This window comes from Girardinichthys multiradiatus, chromosome 17 (genome assembly GCF_021462225.1).
Source record: "Girardinichthys multiradiatus isolate DD_20200921_A chromosome 17, DD_fGirMul_XY1, whole genome shotgun sequence".
Taxonomy (NCBI): domain Eukaryota; kingdom Metazoa; phylum Chordata; class Actinopteri; order Cyprinodontiformes; family Goodeidae; genus Girardinichthys; species Girardinichthys multiradiatus.
In genome coordinates this window covers 5,343,351-5,365,278 of record NC_061809.1, presented here as the reverse complement: position 1 = coordinate 5,365,278, position 21,928 = coordinate 5,343,351, and the positions used below count along the sequence as shown (strand labels likewise).

Here is a 21,928-nt window from a genome sequence, read left to right as displayed (position 1 = left end):
ATCACCACATTTGGAGAAAGCGACGAGCAGTTTGACAGCAGCCAATCTGCATATTTCACAAAAAGTTCACTTCTTGCTGATCAACCACTCCCTGTCTTTGCACCATTCAGTATTAAAATTCTGTCTGGCCAAACATGACAGTTTAATTTTTTATCAATGATTAATTGTGGTGCTTTTCCCTTATCTATGTTTCAACAACATGCTTCCACCCTTCCAGGGCTGGGACTAGTCTATTGGTGTTAATAACTGTCTCACTGGTCAAGACCAGCTTGGGGGTTGTAGTAATGCTTCTCGTTCTGACAGGCTTGGTTTCAATGGTGGCGTAAAACATGTAGAATTCAGTGTTAAAATGTTGAAGTTCAGTTTAGTCTGATTGTATCTGTTAGGTATTATTTAGTCAACTCCGAGGCAAGAACGATACAGTCATTTTACTTGCAAGGGTAGCTCTGCTGTACAGACTACAAAGTATTAGCACCCCTCTCTCTTTATTTATACATGCTGGTTCACACACAGTTCAACAAACATTCAGGGTGTGTGTGTGTGGGGGGGGGGTCAGAAAGGTTAGGGTTCATGTGTCTTGATTTTAAACAGAGAGGGAGTGAGTGAGTGCTCGTACCAGTCCCTAGATGTTGCTGATAAAAGCATAACTCATTCCTCTCCCCATCTCCCTTTCTGTGACATGCAAGGAGGGAAAGGCACTTAGAGCAGACATGAGTGATAAACAATCAAACCCTAACACTATCTTAGTTTTTTATTTTTCTCCATGTCCTCTGTCATGTTTGCTATTTTATTATTTTTGAGCTAGCTTGATTGTAGGCTAGGCTAACTGCTCAAAGAATGTAAACACAAAACAATAAAACTACTTGATTGGCTGTGCTGTACAAAATGCATGCATTTAATAAGTGTGATTGTTTAATATGATTTAAAATGAAATAGTTTTAATGTTCCATTGGTTTACATCATTTATTGTCAAACAAAGGGTGAGAACCACTGAAATGGGATTGAGCCTACAGCAGGGGTGGGATTCTTCCTGGGGAGCATACGTGAAACCTGATATTTGCTGTGATGCACACTTATTTTTGTTATCATTTGGCTGCCTTCTTTTTATAACTGAGCTCAAATATAGCCTGGGTTATATCAAATATTACTGTATGTGTATATATAGGCTACTATTATATCTTAAATACTCATAAAAACAATCTTATAAGAACAATTTATAGGCCTTCATTGATACATTAACCCATAGAATAATAATTATCAGGGGTGTTTTCAATGCCAATGTGAATCTGATTTGTCAGATTGTGTAATATGTTGTTATTAAAGTCAGACAAATAAACATTTTGTCTTCTGTTTTGTTGTTATATTGTGGAACTGTTTTTTGGTTGGGGAAACCTCTGCTGGCATACCAATCGTTTTTTTCCCATTAATTTATGAAACTAACTGTAATGTTGTCTTTGATAAAAGGAAAAAAAACTGAAGGTCTTAATTCATTTTGTGCATCCTGGGTGTCTGGAAAGATGAAGTGACGTCCATTTCTAAGTGACATTGTGTTCATAAATTGAAACAAGCGAATGACTGCATGGAGGCAAACATGTTAACTGGACAGTGGGAGTTATTTTGCGCTTCTGACCTCATTGCACATGTTAGTAAATCGTGCTGTGCCTGTTTTTTCGCGTTTTGTCCGACCCAGTGTGTGGTTCCCGACACAGTGTGTGGTTCCTCCCCCATTCCGACACCATTGCCAAAAGACATCCCTACAGTGAAACATGGTGGTGGCAGTTGTAGGGACCCCAGCCAAGGATTACAGCATAGATGAACATGGTCTCTAAACATAATCAAAGGCTGGTAGGAACTTTTCTGGAACTTTCAAAAACGTCCAGCTCAGTCCAGGAAGAGGAGGAGTCAGAGCTGAATCTTTGACAAAATCCCTATTCCATCTTCCACTCGCTCTCTACCACGCGGATCTCCAGCAAGAGCCAGACAGGGGAGACACAGCGCACGAATGTGTCCTTGAAAACGAGCAGGCATATCTCTTCAACTTGGATCCACAAAGTAAAGAAATGATCTGCTGTTGGGGTACCCAGCATTTATTCATAAAAAGGTGGTGATTAAGACAAGCCTGTCTGCCTTTCTGAGGCCCAGAGAAGCAACCAAGGCCCCAGCAGCTCTAATTGAAGTGGTTTATCCCCTGCCTGAAAGCGGACCGCGTAAGAGCCGGCAGCTCTGTGTAAAGATTATTATTATTGATTAATTAATATTTATCAAGAATTATAATTTAAAATCATAATTAAAAAAACTAAATAATAATTTCTTAACCAAAATCATTACTTATGAATAGAAATCAGAGATGTCCTCCGGTGTTGTGATTATGGGCTCAAAGCTCTTTAATAATTACAAATTATTAACCAAACCACAAACTGTCACTGTTTATTCAACCGCTTCACTGAAGGTGGGCGAACTTTGACCTTGTTTTGACAGATAAATCACTCTTGCACGAAATAAACACAAACGCTTCTCTTAATTATATATGTGAAGATTTATTGAAGCCAAATAATTCTGATATACCATTGTTCTGGTCCAAAACCATCACCTAACTAACAAGCACTATTCTACACAAAGGGAATAAAAATGACTACCTAACAATAATAATAAAAGAAAAACATATGCGCATTAAGTGTCTATGAAGATCACACCAGCAGTTTTATGGACAAAATGTGTAATTTGGGTTAAATGGAAAGAAGTCCTCCTGTTGTGCTGATGTCTCGATTGCAGCAATCAGCTGATAAAACGATGGGGCCACGCCCCTTTAGCAACAATCAGCTGAATGCCCCAAATCTTGACAAAGAATCCTAAACTCTGAGGCGAGAACTCAGTGGAAAATCTCCAACAATAAAACTGGAACAAAGAGTGGTTGTGCGAGGTCCAGACCGCAGTTGCTTTGAATGAAAAGTCCAACTTCTAACTCCTGGCTGATTTGAGATCAGCCTGACAAATCATTAACCACGCATAATTCAGCAGCGCTTGCGCACTGTTGTGGAAAATTCTTTTAAATGCTCTGAACTTCCCTTTAACTCTCTCCTCTGACCTCTGTGTTCTGTTACCCTAGAGGAGTTGGTCTGTAAATCCATTATCAGATGTTTATGGTTAACACTCCCTGAAGGGTTGTGTCCCAAGGAATGGCAGATGGGTGCCCTCATAAATAACCTTGTTACCTCTCACCCAAGGTGGGGTCTAGAGGACCATATCTCCAAACTCTTTTAAGTTGAGGTAACACCCACATACTGTTTAAATACTCTCTGTAAACTCTTGTTCTGGGCTCTGCTTCACTGACTAAGCTCAGTGACAGGGTCTTCAAACGCTGCAATGCCTTTGAATAAAACTTTATAAGACAAAGTCCGGTCTTTCTCTTTTAATGAGTTAATTTCTCTCCCACTTTGATTAGAAAATCCATAACATCACCAAATCAAAACACAGATCAGCATAACATAATTCAATCAGTATTGCATGCAACAAGTTAATACCTAAGATTAACTACTGGTGATCCTACATCACCTTAACTATGCCTCATCCTGCCCAGACCTCTAAATGCACCTATCCAGGTTAATATGAAAAGAACAAAATTACTTTGATGTTGATTTCAGTTGATCCAGAACGCTGCTGCCCGCGTCCTCACTAGAACTAAGAAAGTGGAGCACATCGGCCCGGTTCTAAAGTCCCTACACTGGCTCCCTGTAGCTCAGAGAATAGACTTTAAAATACTTCTGTTAGTGTATAAATCACTGAATGGCTTAGCACCAAAATACATTACAGACTTGTTGTCAGTGTATCAACCAACCGGACCTCTCAGGTCATCTCGTTCAAATCTACTCTGCATACCCAAAACCAGAACTAAACATGGAGAAGCAGCTTTTAGTTCTTATGCTCCACTAATCTGGAATAAACTGCCAGAAAACTGTAAAATCGCCGAAACCCTAAGTTGCTTTTGTTAGGGTTTGAAAACTTTTGTATTGTTTATCACTCATGTCTGCTCTAAGTGCTTTTCCCTCCTACATGCCACAGAAAGGGAGATGGGGGAGACGAGTGAGTTATGCTTACCAAGTCCTCACTCCCTCTCTGTTTAAAATCAAGACACATGAACTCTAACCTTTCTGACCCCACACACACACACACACACACACACACACACACACACACACACCCTGAATGTTTGTTGAACTGTGTGTGAACCAGCATGTATAAATAAAGAGAGAGGGGTGCCAAAACTTTGTAGTCAGCACTGCAGAGTGTGAGCTACCCTTGCTGCAAATAAAACTGATTGTATCGTTCTTGCCTCTGAGTTGACTAATTAATACCTAACATTAACTTGGTCCTTCAAGCCGGATAGATTTCAATAACCTTATTTTCTTTGCTTTAACAGTGACTCTCAGTCACCAAGAGGTCAACTCCGCGGTGAGACAGTTTTGAAATTGAATAAGCGCTAAGATAAGAAAAAGTCGTTGGTAGTGTCTCGCCGTAAGGAGACAGCGATTGGGTGGGTTTTATTTCGCCGAAAGGAAATAGCGATAAATTTAGGTAGGATCTCGGCGCAAGGAGATCAGAAACGACTAGGTAGTTTTGCCGCTGCGAACTAGTCCCAGTAGAAGGGCGTGTTAATGTCCTCCCCATAAGTCTCATGACAGTGACCTTTTATCTGGGACATTCATACTATAATTGATCTAACATGCGAGAGGAAACCGCAGGAGGGGACACGGACGCCTGGCCAGCCTGGAGACGTTGTCCTCAGTCCACCTCCATTTAATGGAGGGGAGTCCTAGTGCCCGCCTGCGGCTTCTGGCCAATTGAATCCGAACTATTTGTCTACAAATATATCTGGGTGAGAAGTTGCTCTGTATGATATAATGTATATTATTATTATTTTTTTTATTACACATTAACCATCATCTCCTAAAAAATGAAAGGAAAAGGTGGGGATGATTGTGTTAAATGTGCTTTAATTTGGGAAGATAAGTTTGGTTTTTCACAGAGTGGATGTTTGAGTGTAAATAAAAAACATAAGAACAAGATTAAAAAGCACAGAGTGCATCAATTAAGGTGTTAAAGAGTTAAAACTTTCCTGCAGGAAGTTTGGTTTGTCTTAAATATTGCGATCAGTCGGAAAAGAAAGGAGTATAGTGCATGCTATGAAAGGAAATGACAGGCAGGTGGACAACTGACTGACTGACTGACTGATAATATTTCTGTGTGCAAAATCTGAACCTATACTAAAGTCTGGACTTTAGAAACCTGCCCTTCCCATGGCTACTCCACCAGAGACGCTTCGTCAGCACGGCCTGAAAGAGAGAGAGGGTCTGCTTGCCTGCCTGCCTGCTTGCTGCAAATCACAGTGTGAGTTTCCACCAGAACGAAACTCAGAAGAAATCTGGCCCAAACCCACTAAGATGGACAACGATCCATGCTGCTGCAGAGCCAGAAGAGCGATACACTGGATTTATATTGAAAGCACATCATATGCGGGCTGAAGAGAAACAGGCCGGAGCAAAGTTCTTTCTCCCTCCTGGAGAAGTTAAAGTGGACAACGAAGGAGTGAATGTCCCACCAACAGACTTGAAAGGCTTGGGTTGTTTTTGGACTGATAGAGGACTGTGTGCCATGACAGTCTGACTCTGGAGCGATTAAGAAACTGAGGGGGGTAACGTACAAACACGCACACATTTGCATAAATCTTTTCCTATTTTCTGCAACGAAGAACGCTTATTAACCGCTGCTCATGTGACACGCTGGCCTGACGTTGACAGATATAGCGGGTTAAAATATTATTTGAGGGTTAGAAAAGCAGCTTCAAAAGGGTGATAACTTAGCTCATTTGATACTTTAAAGTTAATTATTTGAGAAACAAGTTCTCTTTCGTTGTGGAATATTCAGGGTCTGACACAGTACTTACAGTGGGGTGCAGTTTTTGTCCGCAAGTGCTAACTTACGCTTATGGAAGGTATAAATTCATTGTTTTTCACAGCAGCTGCTGGGAAGAGGTTATATTAGTATTTTTTCCTTCCCTCTTCTTATTCATGCAGCATCTTTATTTACACTGTACCTTATATCAGGTCCTGACAAAAACTATGAACACATTTTCCTTGGTAAAACAAACCTTTAAAATGAGAATGGGAAAAATTGGGTTATTTTTGAAGGTAAGAAAGAATCTGACTGGACAGTGGTACCACACAAAAATGAAAACAGATCTAAGCCAATGATGGGTTCCAGTCATTTGGTGGCTTTGAAATGCAGTAATACTCAAAATGTCTACTCTGGGGGACACAGATTGGGGTTGAAGAGTTTTGTTTTAGAACGAAGGTTAGGATTTTTATAACGGAATAAAGACAAGTAAAATCCTTCATTTTAGGAAAAGAAAAAAAAAATAAAGGATCTCTCAACACTAAAGAGGATGGTCAGCTCAAACTCCACTCTCCTTGTTTGATTTCTTCGGGTTTAAAGATTAAAAGAATACATAGGAGTAGAAAGGTACACAAGGTAATTTCAGATTATTAAATCATAAAATATTGAAACATTTATCAGCATTTGGATTATTAAATCAGAATCAAAAATCAGAATCAGAAAAGCTTTATTGCCAAGTACGTTTTTGGACATACAAGGAATTTGTTTTGGGGTTCTAGTAATAATTTTCTCCCCAACTCTCAAAATTTAAATAGCCAAATGAAGGAAAATTATATGTGTCCTCCCTTTGAAACACTATGTGGAAAAAAGTCCAGTTTGGAGTCAAGTTTCTTATTTTAATTTCTGATTAAGTCAAACACTGCAGTTTTTGTTTTGTTTGGGTATACCATAAAAATGTCAACGCCGCTTTAAATACTTATTTGCATTTAACCTGAGCAGAGAATACAGCTGCGATCAAATTGAGCCAAACAAAAAGAGAATTATAACAATAACTCTCAGGATTGTAGTTATTATTAATACAGAGTTACAGTACAAAGAATTGGCAAAAGGTTTCAGCATCAGAGAATTTGGATTCATTTAAAAGAAAACTGTTGCTGTGCTTCTAAATACTTTGAGATCTCTTTGGACTATGTGCACTCATCTTAAAAAGGATCCTGAAGATTGTCATAACAAAATTGATCAATTACAGCATTAAAAGATATGGCTGAGAAAACATATTCTGAAAAGAGATTGTTAAAAATTTCTTTGAATTCTTGAAGTTTCAAATTTGGCCATTTGTTTGTCTTTGATGTTTTGTTGGAATGAATGTTTGTTTATATGTTGCACAACAAAATAATCCATGTTTAGAATAATGTTTCTAAATCCCAGATTGATTCAACTTTGAGTCTTCAGGAGAGTTAAGAAGCAGCTTGTTTCTGAGGTAGGTGCATGTTAACAGTTTTGCAGTTTAAGGTACACTAAGATGGGTTTGAATGAAGAAACTGTGGGTCCCACCCATAGGTTGCCCATTAGAGGTTAGTTCTGCCTGACTCTGCCCACCTACCAGGTTTGTTCATGCCTTCACATTTATGGAAATGCTCAGCACCTCCCTTCCTGAGTTTTAACACTGTTTAAGAGACAAAAGAATCAAAATGCTTGTTGTGATTGTTACCTTAAAAACATGTTTTTTTTTGTATAATGATAAAGGATGTAGCATGACATTTAGATTTATGTGTTTTACTATTAAAAGGTTAATGAAATAGTTAAAACGTTTTTTTTAAATCAGTTTTGCATACAGAATCATTGGTGATTTATTAGATTGTTGGTTTTCCCTGGTGCCATTAAGCTAACTGACAGTCCAAGATATGCCAAAAGTAAGGAATATATTTTTGATAAAGAATCAGAGTTATGATTTCATACTTGACAGGAATTATTTATTAGATTAAATTTGTAGAGTGTATGCATCAGAATTATATTAGATTTCCATTAATCTAATACTCATCTTCATACCAGACAAATCAGGATGATATGTGACTTATTTCTAAGTGAAATATTGATTAAATGTACAACGACTGAAGTTTGTGTTTTGTTGTTAATGGAGTTGCAGTTAAAAACATCTGGATTTTCTTTATGTTGCTTTCGTTAAATTCATAGAAACACATAGTTATGTCAGAATTCAATTCTTTGGTTCTATGTAATGTGATCTTGGTTACTAGAACATTTTTGTTTAAACCTTTTGCTGGATTGTCGCATGGGTTGGACCCTGCGCCAGAAGGGCGGAATGTCAGAATAAAGTAACATGGGGATATTGCCAAGATAATTTTTTTCCACATCTTTGTGTAAAGATAGGATGTTGTTTTACTGTCAAAACCTGTCCACTGTGTTTTCTCAAGTTTCACAGACGGTGAAGGCTGCATTACCAGGAACAGCCACTTCCACCCTCCAGTCCTTTATTCCTGGCGACTGGATTCTGATCAGAGAATCTAGGAGAAAACACTGGAAGTCCAGGCGCTGGAATGGCCCATATCAGATCCTACTAGTCACCCAGGAAAGCTGCAGGAAAGCTCCAGCTCCTCCAGCTTCATCTGGCTTCCAGGACACAAGTCATCTTCCAACTGGATCATCCACGGCCTGAAAGGTGTGAGGACAGCGGACCACCACAAGACAAAGAACTGTAAGCTGATCACTGGCGAGTGATTGAAGAGGTGGTTGAAGAACACTGTTCTTACAGGATCACGATTTCTTGGGCAGTGCAACGTTGTTTCAGAGTCTACTTAAGGGCATCGCATTGCCTGAAAGTTGGAAATCATAAGGTCATTTGCCTCACTGCACACGCACCACAATGAGAGACACATGGGGAACATACACGGAAGACCTCTACACATTGCACATAACTTTTCTCTGGATGATGGACTGGCGACGTCTGCAACAGAGAGACAGTGAAACATGCGCCATGATGCTTATTCTCCTTAATTTCTTAACATTTGGTGGCTACTAGGCGCTCCTTTGCCTGGACAGCAAGGGTCAGCCAAATTCTTTTCTACTACTTTGACAGCGAAACTGACTCTGAGGAGGAAATCTCGGATGCTTTTATCTAACTTTCATGTTTATTGCTTGATATCTATCATTATGGTATTATTACAAATTTGAAATGTGTTTATTTCCACCGTTGTTTAGTTGGACTATGGAAGCCTAACTTCCAGCAAGTTAGAGTTCCTGTTTCTAAACATATTTCTAGAGGAGCTTCCTACCACCACCCACCTGTACCAGACTGGTAACAGGGCAGCTTGAAGCGCAGAAGCCACTCAGGAGAGGCAGCAGGATTTTTTAGTTTTGTTTATGATTTGTTTTCTTTGAAAAAAAACTGTTTGCTTTCAGTACCAGAAGGAAGGACATTCCACTTCAAGGTCACAATGCATCTATATGAAAGATGGTCTGTTCTGATGCTGATGATTGGTATTACAAGTATTTTATTACTCTTGTGTTCATTTGAGGAAAGGTACAGCAAAGATAATGTGTGGCTAATCTGAGTAATTACGCCAATAATACTCATCAGCTGATTCGAAGAGAGATTCATCACTTTTCTGACTACCATGATCATGCTGATAATGTTTGGTGGCAACTGATGCATCAAACTGTGAGGCAGATAAGAAATGACAGTTGCTATGTTTGTTGTTTGATTCCACGTGCTATTAATGATCAACCATTTTTAGTACCTGATCCTAATAATACTACTTTCTTTTCAGATAGGCAACATAACCAGCTGGTGGAGGTTATTTTTCCTTGGGTGAGGAATTATATTGTAAGGCAAAGCAGAAATGTTAGTAGATTTTCTAGTGAGACTAATTTAATATGTGCTACTACAGGAATTCTTTATAGATTTTGGGGTAATAGGAATCAATTGGATATCCAGATATAGGTACAGATATTTGTATCGCACAGGAGGAAAACACACCTTATTTCCTTGGAAAGACAGAAGGTTGCAAAACTATTATATCAGTTTCATGTGCTTTAATCAACAGACATAAATTTGAGTCATGTCCTATCAGAACTGCTGCTTCTACCATTTCAAGATCTTTGGTCCCAGATCCCTATGTGTTAACTCTTAATCTTACAGCCTTACTGAATGGAAGTAGGTTGTATGGCCAGGCAGGTAAATTAACCAGGGTTCTTGTTACTTTTCCTAGTAGAGATGGGTACTCATGTCCTAAGAACATGGTTTGGATGTGTGGAAATAGATAATATCTGTATCTGCCTGCTAATTGGTCTGGAGTATATTATCTAGCTCATTTACTACCTACAGTCACAACTTATAATTCAAGCAGCCCATTATTAGAGAGGAAGGGTTCACTGTTCTGACCAAGGAGCTGCAAGCTCTTAGAACGATGAGTTTGCAAAGTAGAATGGCTTTGGATTATCTGTTAGCTGAGAGGGGTGATGGTTTTGAAGAATTGTCCTTTTAATTGTGATTACCTTGTAATCAGAAGAAAGGAGTTGTAATGGAAATTCTTGTATTAAGTGCTCTAAGGTGTTCCAAAGTGTATGACCTTTAGGTTACCTCTCTTTCTTCAGAACATCTGTGTTAGAGGAGGAAGCTGTAAAAACCAGTATCAGACGTTTAATGGTTAAAACCCATTCCTTTTGGGTGATGTCTCAGGAAAAGCAGATGGTCTGTTCGTAGATAACTTTGTTACCCCTGACCCGAGGAGAGTCTAGGCCATAAAGCACAAACTCTTTTAAGTTGAGATTGCACCCACATACTCTTTAAATACTGTGTGTAAATGTTGACACCAAACTGAAACCAAAGCAGATGACTTTGCTGACTCAGAAAAGGTTTATTTTACCGAGCTACAAAATAAAGACCACTACTCTTATGATGACATGTTGTAAATGAAAATATCTTTGATGCCTGAGTGTACTCATAATTGTACTTCATAAAATGACTTTATAGCAGAAAATCGAAAGAAGTTTCTATTTAAGTGGAATGAGAAATAGTACAATGATGACATGAACAAGGCTTGTTTTATTTCTTTTACTTTTATTACATTTTGTTTTCTTTGATTTATTATATTATTATTGTACTCTGAGTATTTTTCCCACAATATAATCTGCTTACCGTCCGTGGGTTTTTCGCTCACACAGAGTGTTTTCTTTTATATGTATCTAATCATGACTTTCTTCGTGATAAAAAAGGAGGGACTGTTAGGGTTTGAAACCTTTGTATTGTTTATCACTCATGTCTGCTCTAAGTGCTTTTCCCTCCTACATGCCACAGAAAGGGAGATGGGGGAGACGAGTGAGTTATGCTTACCAAGTCCTCACTCCCTCTCTGTTTAAAATCAAGACACATGAACCCTAACCTTTCTGACCCCCCCCCCCCCCACACACACACACACACACACCCTGAATGTTTGTTGAACTGTGTGTGAACCAGCATGTATAAATAAAGAGAGAGGGGTGCCAAAACTTTGTAGTCTGCACTGCAGAGTGTAAGCTACCCTTGCTGCAAGTAAAACTGATTGTATCGTTCTTGCCTCTGAGTTGACTAATTAATACCTAACACTTTAAATCAAGATGAAAAACGTATTTGTTTAGAGTGGCCTTTGACTGTGCCATCTAGGCATGATTAGTTGCGTTTTCAGTCCAATTTTCCTTTCATTTTCTTGTCCATTATTCTATTCTCTTTATTTTATTTAACTTTTTTAAATTACCTCTGTTTGATTTTATCCTTTGATTTGTTTTTCTGTGTCTGTATCTGTGTTTATTTGCTTTGTGATTGTACTGCAATTGTTTGTACAACGCTTTGAGTGTCTCGTTGCTGAAAAGCGGTATATAAATAAACTTACCTTACCTTACCTTACCTTAAAAATATTATTTTAATACTTCCTTTATAATATTTCCTTAAATATCATTGCACTAAATAAAGACAACAAATTTAACACCATTAAGATTAATTTATTTAGAAAGGTTGTTAGTTTCCAATCTAGGATATGATATTTCCCTAAATATTATTTTACTATATACAATAATTAAACAGCGTGTGCTAATTAAACACCATTATTAATTATTCCAGAAAGTTGGGTTTTATTCTGCAAATCATTCTTTCAAATATTATTTTATTAAAATAATTTTTCATCTGATGTTGCAGTGTGAATGGTGGTCTGAAGGTATACCAATTATTAACCTAATTTCCAGATTCCTCAAGATAATCCTTGGTTTTTAAACATATATAACACTGAATGTTAATATTGCATCGGTCATGGTTTTTAACCATCTTTGATTCTCTTGTTTATATTGTATAGAGTTCATTGGTTTTCCTTGTTCTTTCATTTTGCTTAGTAATTTAGTTGGATTGTTAAAGGATAGTAAAGAGTTTGTTGACTGAAATATGTTTGACTTTGAGTTAAATTATTTTTGTTAATAAATTCTTGTAGTTTAAGAAATTGTGTGAATTTATTCCATGTGTGTGCAACGTTTTGCTGTTCAGTAATGTCAGAGCTTGACTCACCCTTTTCTCTATTGTCCTAGTACCACTGCCTTAATGGGCTCGTATTCACAGGACAACACTCAACAGACTGAATTAATATTTTAGTCAAATTTTAAATGATATAATCAAAATAATAATTACAACACAATATCATACTGTGAGAATGCTTCCCTTTAGCAGGGACAGGAAGGCTGATCAACGTTGATGGGAAGATGGAGGGAGCTAAATCCAGGACAATCCTCTGAGAAAACCTGTCAGAGGCTGCATAAAATCCGGAAACTGGGGGAGAGGTTCATCTTAAAGCAGGACAATGACCTTAACCATACAGTCGAAGAAAGGGAATGGTTTAGTTTTCCATTTCCATTTGTTAGAATGGCCCAGTCAAGTTCAGATCTAAATTCCACTAGGATTCTGTGGGAGAACTTGAAAATTTATGATCACGAAGAATAATAGACAAAAATATAGTCCACAAGACCTGCAGCTGTCTGTAGGAGGTTCTACAAAGAGGTTCTTTGGATTCTTATTTGTAAAGGCAGGCATCATTTTCATTTCTTACTTCACAATTATGCACTTATGCTGGTCTATTAGATAAAATCCCATTGTAATCCATTGACGTTTGTGGTTATAATGTGATTTCTTTCCATAGGAAGTCCCACAAAGTTGGGAGCATGAAATTGTCCAAAATGTCATGACATACATTAAACATTCTTTTCACTCAATGAAAGGTTCCCAGCCCAGCTCATGACCCCACACTACAATTCTCCCTCTACCAAACCTTACGCATGAAGTTAAGCAAGTGCTGTTCTCCTGCTAAATGCCAAACCCAGGCTCATCCTTTGGATTGCCGGACAGAAAAGGTATGATTCTGTTGATTCTCCACTGCTCTACAGTCCAGGGATAGAGTACTTTATACCACTGCAATGGAAATTCATTCCATGAAGTTCTATTTGCATGGATCTTTAGCTAATCTAAAGGCCACATGAAGCTTGGAGGTCTGTAGCTACTGACTCTGCAGAAAGCCGCCGACCTCTGTGCACTCTGCATATTAGCATCCAATAACCCCACTTTGTGAAATTTGCATGGCCTATCATTTCATGGCTGAGTTGCTGCTGTTACCAATCACTTCCACTTTGTCATAATACCACTAACAGCAGACTGCAGAATATTTAAAAGCAAGGAAATTTTACAACCGGACTTAATCATAGTCCTATCATGGTACCAGGCTGGAATTGCCCTATAGAGGGACCCATAGATTCACAAATGTCTACAGAAGCAGACTGCCTGCCTTGAAGCTAGGTTTTATACACCTTTAGCCTTGAAAGTGATTAAAACACCTGAATTCAATATTTGGATTTCTTTTTGACAAGATAGTGTGTTTCTTGGTAATTTTTCCATTCAAACAATGTAGCAATGTCTTTACACACATCTCTGGTTTAATGAGACATTTTAACATCAATTTATTTTTATAAATATGACTATTTTTTAACAATAACATAACAACCATGTTGGATTGTGAGGTCACAGTTGGCTCTAGTCACACACTGCTGTATTCCCTAGTCTTGCCAGTTTCATTGACAATAGTGGATGCATTGCTGCAGCTTGAACATTTTAAACACATAATGTGGCCCCAGGCTTAGATAAAACTGTCTGACTCCAGAGGATTTTGGTGAATGTAAACAGACTCTGCCTAACATGGAAAAAATGTCAAAGACCAAAATGTTTGGACCTTTTCTTTTCCACCTACTCACATGTGGACATGAGGAGGCTGGAAGCGTCCCTGGTTGATGTTGTAGAAGGTGAAGGCCTGAGTGGGGTTGGTGCTGTACTCGTCTACCTCAACAGCCGCCCTGTTGCCTCTCTGAGTGTGTGACTGAGCCTGGGACTGCTGCCGCCTCGCTGCCATGATCTCTGACAGGGTGAAGGCCATGGCTCTTGCGATCAGAGTGAAACAGGGATGTCAGCTGCTTGTAATTTTCGGTTTAAGACAGCGAGTGGATTGTATTGGTCAGAGTGGAGATTGCTGTCCTCAAAACAATCAAACACACACTGAGCTCACTGTCACCATGATATGTGGAGTGAACATTGCCTCTTTTTCTTCCTCAGCACCTAAAGGGAAAAAAACAGAACTTACTTAAAGAGCATGGAATTTGGAACAGCTGGAGATCTAAGCACCTACATGAAAGGATATTTACTAAAAAAGAAACAATTTCTGTGATAAAATATCAGAGTTTTAATTAGGTTTTAAAATAATTATATAGTAATGATTGACTTCGACATACTATTCAAGGCAAATTCTTCTGATATTCCTTTTTTTCTACCATCACCTCAAAGCTTTTTATGTCCTTGACTATGGCAGTGCTTACTTGCATGCATCTTTGCAATTCGTTCTTAATTTTCTGTTTTGAAGTTACATTTGGTTTGTCCAACAAAGAAACGCAGCACTATGTAATGAAGCAGCTTGCATCTTGCAATCAGAAAGTTGCACCTTTGATTGCAGCTTCCTGCCTTACATCATGTTGATGGCAAGGCACTTAAGCCCAACCTGCCTACCTATCTGTGTATTGGTGGTTGAATATGTGTCCTTTAGTGCAGCTGGGTGAAGATGGCTCTAGTGTAAAACTGCTTAGAGTGGTGGGTAGGACTAGAAAAGCATTATATAGGTTCAGTATATTTGGCACATGCCTAATCATGTAGCGGCCCACATGCCAAATACTGCCTTTTAAAACTTCCTGTGGCAAGAAAATTGCCAAAACTCAGACTTGTTTATGAAACTGTGGCTCCAAAGTTCTGAAATACATCTGTTAGCTACCATAATACAACCATGGACAGAAACCATTGCTAGAGCTTAAGTTAGCAAAGTTAACTAGCTTCAAAATATAAAAAACTTTCAAAGACAAAAACACAGAAAATAGATCTGGAAAATCAACTATTCCAATACTTGTTTATTCTGCCAACAGAAACGAATTTTAGCTGCTGTGTTTTCTTTGAAATGAAAGCATTACTGTGATGAAAGAGTACAATTTGAAAAGACATTACAGTACAAGCCCTAACTCTTTTTCTGCGTTTTCCAGAAGAGTCTGAGGAATCAAGATCTAAAGTATAGCATCTGGCATCTTTTGAATGGACTCAAGTGGCAGTCTGACTCTTTTACATGGAACAGGAGAGAGCAATGATCCCTCCGAGTGGCTTGAACATTAACACAGAAAAAGAGACCTTTTACTAAGGATGAAACAGTGAAAGAAAGGGTGCTTGCTATCTTCTAAAAAGTTGTGGTTTACCAAAAAGTTAAGGAGAGCATAATTTCATCTATCAAAAAAGTTCTGTCATCAAATACATCAGCCTTCAGTTACTTGGTAACCATATTTCAAAAAACCTGTTTGAAGAACTCACAAAAGCAGATGTCATGTCTGCTGCTTTGGATGAATCAACAGATAGCAATGAAACAGCCAAGCGTTGCATCTACATTAGTTTTTTTTTTTTATTGTGTTTGTTTTCAGGAAGAACTTAATGGACGTAAGCTACTTGAAGGACAGACAACAGATGAAGTGAATTTTTTAATGAACATAATATTGAGTTGCAAAAGGTTTATCTGCTGGTTACTGATGGAGCTCCAGTTATGATCGGTATGATGCATGGACTAGTTGCCAGACTGTAGACTATAGCCCCACATATGCAGTTTTTACAGTGTATCACCCATCAGTACGAGCTGTGTGTAAATCTCAGTGATGAACTTAAAAACACAGCAGACATGGTCATGAGTTTTGTTAATTTATTTCGCTAAACTTCCAGTTTACAACACAGCCTGTTCCGTAAGAAGCTTGCCGAGGCATTGAGCACACAGAACTGCTGGTTCATAATGATTTCAGATGGCTCAGCAAAGGGAGGGTTCTGGACCGTTCCTGTGAACACCGTCAGAAGATCGAGTCATTTCTCCAAAAATGTAAAAACAAGAGAGCAGCAACATGTTTGGACTGAGTGGTGGATGAACATTTTTTGGAAGCAGTGCACTTTCTGAGTGACACTATTGAACATATGACACACTAAACCTTGAAGTCAACCTTGGTTACATTTCTCACACCTCTTTGCATTTATGAGCTCTTTCCCGAGGGCACAGATAACACATGTAATGACAGATTTAATAACAAAGCACAGCCTGATTTCAGTGTCAAAGCCAATGTAATATTATGCACTGATGAAGGTATCTTTCAGAATGAGACAGTGCATTTGTAGTCATTTTTGCCTGATAAAAATCACTTTCAGTCTGATCATACAGAGAACCCTAATACTGTACATACTGTATGTTGTCAATATCAGTACTCCTCGGCAAGGAAAATGGCCTAGATTTACTTATTCCTGTGAATCAAGCTTTTCTCATACGCATGTGATTAAAACACGGGCACATGTCTCACTGATCAAAAAGTAGTTGCATAAGTCCTTAGGTTTGCTCAAATCAAGACAAAAGAAGTGACGTTATTTTAGCCAAAATATAATACATTCACAGCCTTGCTCAGATTGTTAAAATGTGTTGTTGTTACTCTGGTTACAGTTTTGCACATTCAATATGTAAAATATTACATATTAAATGCACAAGCCAGGCCTTGAGCCTGAGCTTGTGCGGGAAGTCGAGAGATATCGACTAAAATAGTCGGGCTCGCCTCCACGCACAGCGTGGGCTCTGGAACCCATCTCCTCAAGAGGGGCTGGACTCTCTTCTACTCTGGAATGCCCCACGGGGAGAGGCGGCAGGCTGGCGTGGGTTTGCTTGTTGCCTGTTGACTGTCGATTTGGCCTATGGGCCAGGCGGTAATGCAGAGTACCCGGCCTTCTTAGCGTCCCTGTTGGGGGTGCTGGATAGTGCCCCTCCCGGGGACTCCATTATTCTGCTGGGGGACTTCAACGGCCACGTGGGAAACGACAGGGACACCTGGAGAGGCATGATCGGGAGGAATGACCTCCCCAATCTGAATCCGAGTGGCGTTTCATTATTGGACTTCTGTGCTAGTCACGGATTGTCCATAATGAACACCATGTTCAAGCATAAGGGTGCCAAGTCCATCAGTGCACTTGGCACCACTAGGCAGGAGGTCGACGATCGACTTTGTTGTTGTGTCGTCAGACCTTCGGCCGCATGTTTTGGACACTCGGGTGAAGAGAGGGGCTGAGCTGTCCACTGATCACCACCCGATGGTGAGTTGGATCTGCTGGAGGAGGAGAAAGCCGGACAGACTTGGCAGGCCCAAGCGCATAGTGAGGGTCTGCTGGGAACGTCTGGCAGAGCACTCAGCCAGGGATGTATTCAACTCCCACCTCCGGGAGAGCTTATACCAGATTCTGGGGGATGTTGGAGACATAGAGTCCGGGTGGACCATGTTCTCCGCATCTATTGTCAATGCTGCTGCCCGTAGCTGCAGCCGTGAGGTCTGCGGTGCCTGTCACGGAGGCAATCTTCGAACCCGGTGGTGGACACCGGCAGTAAGGGACGCTGTCAAGCTGAAGAAGGAGTCCTGTCGGCTGTGGTTGGCTTGTGGGACTCCTGAGGGCTGACGGGTACTGTGAGGCCAAGCGTGCCACGGCCCGGGCTGTGGCAGAGGCAAAAACCCGGGCCTGGGAGGAGTTTGGTGAGACCATGGAGAAGGACTACCGGTTGGCCTCGAAGTGATTCTGGCAAACCGTCCGACACCTCAGGAGGGGGAAGCAGTGCTTCGCCAACACTGTTTACAGTGGAGGTGGGAGGCTGCTGACCTCGACCGGGGACATTATCGGACGGTGGAAGGAATACTTTGAGGATCTCCTCAATCCTGCCATCACGCATTCCCTGGTGGAAACAGAGGCTGGGGACTCAGGGTTAGACTCTTTCATCACCCAGGATGAAGTCACCGAGGTGGTTAAAAAGCTACGCGATGGCAGGGCTTCAGGGGTGGATGAGTACCTCAAGTCTCTGGATGTTGTGGTGCTGTCATGATTGACACGCCTCTTCAACATTGCATGGCAGTCGGAGAATGTGCCTCTGGACTGGCAGACTGGGGTGGTGGTCCCCCTTCATAAGAAGGGTGACCGGAGGGTGTGTTCCAACTACAGGGGGATCACACTCCTCAGCCTCCCTGGTAAGGCCTACACCAGTGTATTGGAGAGGAGAGTCCGGCCGATAGTCGAACCCCGGCTTCAGGAGGAGCAGTGTGGTTTTCGTCCCGGCCGTGGAACACTGGACCAGCTCTATACCCTCTACAGGGTACTCGAGGGTTCATGGAAGTTTGCCCAACCAGTCCACATGTGTTTTGTGGACCTGGAGAAGGCATTCGACTGTGTCCCTTGTGGGGCCTGTGCTCCAGGAGTATGGAATCGGGGGCCCTTTATTAGATGCCATTTGGTCTATGTACAAGCGGGGCAGGAGTTTGGCCCGCATTGCCGGCAATAAGTCGGACCTGTTCCCGATGCATGTTGGACTCCGGCAGGGCTGCCCTTTGTCACCTGTCCTGTTCATAACTTTTATGGACAGGATTTCTAGATGCAGTCAAGGGCCGGAGGGGGTCTGGTTTGTGGACCATTGGATTTTGTCTCTTCTTTTTGCAGATGACATGGTCCTGTTGGCCCCCTCCAGCCAAGAGGTACAGCATGTGCTTGGGCGGTTCACAGCCGAGTGTGAAGCGGCTGGGATAATAATCAGCTCCTCCAAGTTCGAGGCCATGGTTCTCGACCGGACAAAGGTGGCTTGTCCTCTTCAGGTTGGAGGGGAGTTCCTGCCTCAAGTGGAGGAGTTCAAGTATCTCAGGGTCTTGTTCACAGGTGAGGAAGGAATGGAGCGGGAAATCGACAGACGGATCGGTGCGGCTGCCACAGTAATGGGGGCATTGTGCCGGTCCGTTGTGGTGAAGAGAGAGCTGAGCCAAAAAGTGAAGCTCTCGATTTATCGGTCGGTCTACGTTCCTACCCTCACCTATGGCCATGAACTTTGGGTCATGACCGAAAGAACGAGATCCCAGATACTGCGGCGGAAATGAGCTTCCTTCGTACGTTTGCCGGGCCCTCCCTTAGAGATAAGGTGAGGAGCTCGGCCATCTGGGAGGGGCTCGTAGTAGAGCCGCTGTTCCTCCACATCGAGAGGAGCCAGCTGAGGTGGCTCGGGCATCTATACTGGATGCCTCCTGGACGTCTACCTCGGAAGGTGTTCCAGGTACGTCCCACCGGGAGGAGGCCCAGGGGACGGCCAGGACACTCTGGAGGGACTATGTCTCTCGGCTGGCATGGGAATGCCTTCGGCTTCCCCCGGAGGAGCTGGAGAAGGTGTCTAGAGAGAAGGACGTCTGGGTGTCTCTGCTGAGTCTGCTGCCCCCGCGATCCGCGCCCCGGATAAAGCGGAAGACAATGACGACGAATCTGTAAAAATGGCACTGACATAAAGATAGGTTTTAAATTCAACTCAATTTAATTCAACTCAGTTCAATTACACTATACTCACAAAGTAAAATTGAATTTGGTAATTCATTTCCAAAAGTTAAACTTAGTATACTGCAGGGGCGCACAGGTCCAGTCCTCAAAGCTACTATCCTGCAACTTTTAGATCCATCCCTTCTCCATCACACTAGAATCAAGTGACTGAATTCCCTCATCAGCAGCCCTTTCAGCTCTGCAGAGGGCTGGTAACAATCCATTCATTTCATTCAGGGGTGTTGGAGACGGGATGCATCTACAGGTCCTTCTCAAAATATTAGCATATTGTGATAAAGTTCATTATTTTCCATAATGTAATGATGAAAATTTAACATTCATATATTTTAGATTCATTGCACACTAACTGAAATATTTCAGATCTTTTATTGTCTTAATACGGATGATTTTGGCATGCAGCTCATGAAAACCCAAAATTCCTATCTCACAAAATTAGCATATCATTAAAAGGGTCTCTAAACGAGCTATGAACCTAATTATCTGAATCAACAAGTTAACTCTAAACACCTGCAAAAGATTCCTGAGGCCTTTAAAACTCCCAGCCTGGTTCATCACTCAAAACCCCAATCATGGGTAAGACTGCCGACCTGACTGCTGTCCAGAAGGCCACTATTGACACCCTCAAGCAAGAGGGTAAGACACAGAAAGAAATGTCTGAACGAAGAGGCTGTTCCCAGAATGCTGTACAAGGCACCTCAGTAGGAAGTCTGTGAGAAGGAAAAATGTGGCAGAAAACGCTGCACAATGAGAAGAAGTGACCGGACCCAGAGGAAGATTGTGGAGAAGGGCCGATTCCAGACCTTGGGGGACCCGCGGAAGCAGTGGACTGAGTCTGGAGTAGTCTGGAGGAGGAGAAAGCCGGACAGACTTGGCAGGCCCAAGCGCATAGTGAGGGTCTGCTGGGAACGCCTGGCAGAGCCCTCGGCCAGGGTTGTATTCAACTCCCACCTCCGGGAGAGCTTCGACCAGATCCCGGGGGATGTTGAAGACATAGAGTCCGAGTGGACCGTGTTCTCCGCATCTATTGTCGATGCTGCTGCCCGTAGCTGCGGCCGTAAGGTCTGCGGTGCCTGTCGCGGCGGCAATCCCAGAACCAGGTGGTGGACACCGGCAGTAAGGGATGCTGTTAAGCTGAAGAAGGAGTCCTATCAGCTGTGGTTGGCTTGTGGGACACCTGAGGCGGCTGATGGGTACCGTGAGGCCAAGCATGCTGCGGCCCGGGCTGTGGCAGAGGCAAAAACTCGGGCCTGGGAGGAGTTCGGTGAGGCCATGGAGAAGGACTACCGGTTGGCCTCGAAGCGATTCTGGCAAACCGTCCGTCGCCTCAGGAGGGGGAAGCAGTGCTTCGCCAACACTGTTTATAGTGGGGGCGGGAGACTGCTGACCTCGACTTAGGACATTATCGGGCGGCGGAAGGAGTACTTCGAGGATCTCCTCAATTCTGCCATCACGCATTCCGTGGTGGAAACAGAGGCTGGGGATTCGGGGTTGGACTCTTTCATCACCCAGGCTGAAGTCACCGAGGTGGTTAAAAAGCTCCGCGGTGGCAAGGCTTCGGGGGTGGATGAGATCCGCCCTGAGTACCTCAAGTCTCTGGATGTTGTAGGGCTGTCATGGTTGTCATGGTCATGGTCACAACATAACAAAAATGTTATGTTGTGACCCAAACAAGCATGGGGAAGACTGCTGTATTGACAGTTATTCATTAATAAACAGCCTATTTTACTAAACAGTTCTTTCATAATCCTGTAAAGGCATCTCAGTCCTGCCATGAAGTGTTTTGGACTAACAATACCCTTCACTCGGTGGGTGAGCAACAAAAGGTGACTGCTAAAGACTGCTGTACCCAGACATAAGAATGTAAAGTTGAGTGGAAGGTAAAAGTGTGGTAGGTAGGTAGGTAGGTAGGTAGGTAGGTAGAAAGCTGGGTCATTGGTGTAAGAGCAGCTAAAGTTCAAATTACTAATATTTGGTTTTCACTGGTAATCCTTCTGATAAAACTAAAAATCAATGAAAAAGTAATGAAATACTAATAATAATTGTCATTTGCTGGTAATCCCTCTGAGA

General features: G+C 41.5%; 1 protein-coding gene across 1 annotated transcript in view; it reads right to left on the bottom strand.

Moving 5' to 3' along the window:
* The window catches only part of mpped1 (metallophosphoesterase domain containing 1), a 165,330-nt gene that overhangs the window by 127,580 nt on the left and 15,822 nt on the right, over positions 1-21,928 (bottom strand). Inside the window, exon 2 of the mRNA XM_047389294.1 lies at positions 14,164-14,521. Within this exon, the coding sequence (XP_047245250.1) occupies positions 14,164-14,342 (179 nt within the window). The 5' untranslated portion in view covers positions 14,343-14,521. The remainder of the gene's footprint in view (positions 1-14,163; positions 14,522-21,928) is intronic.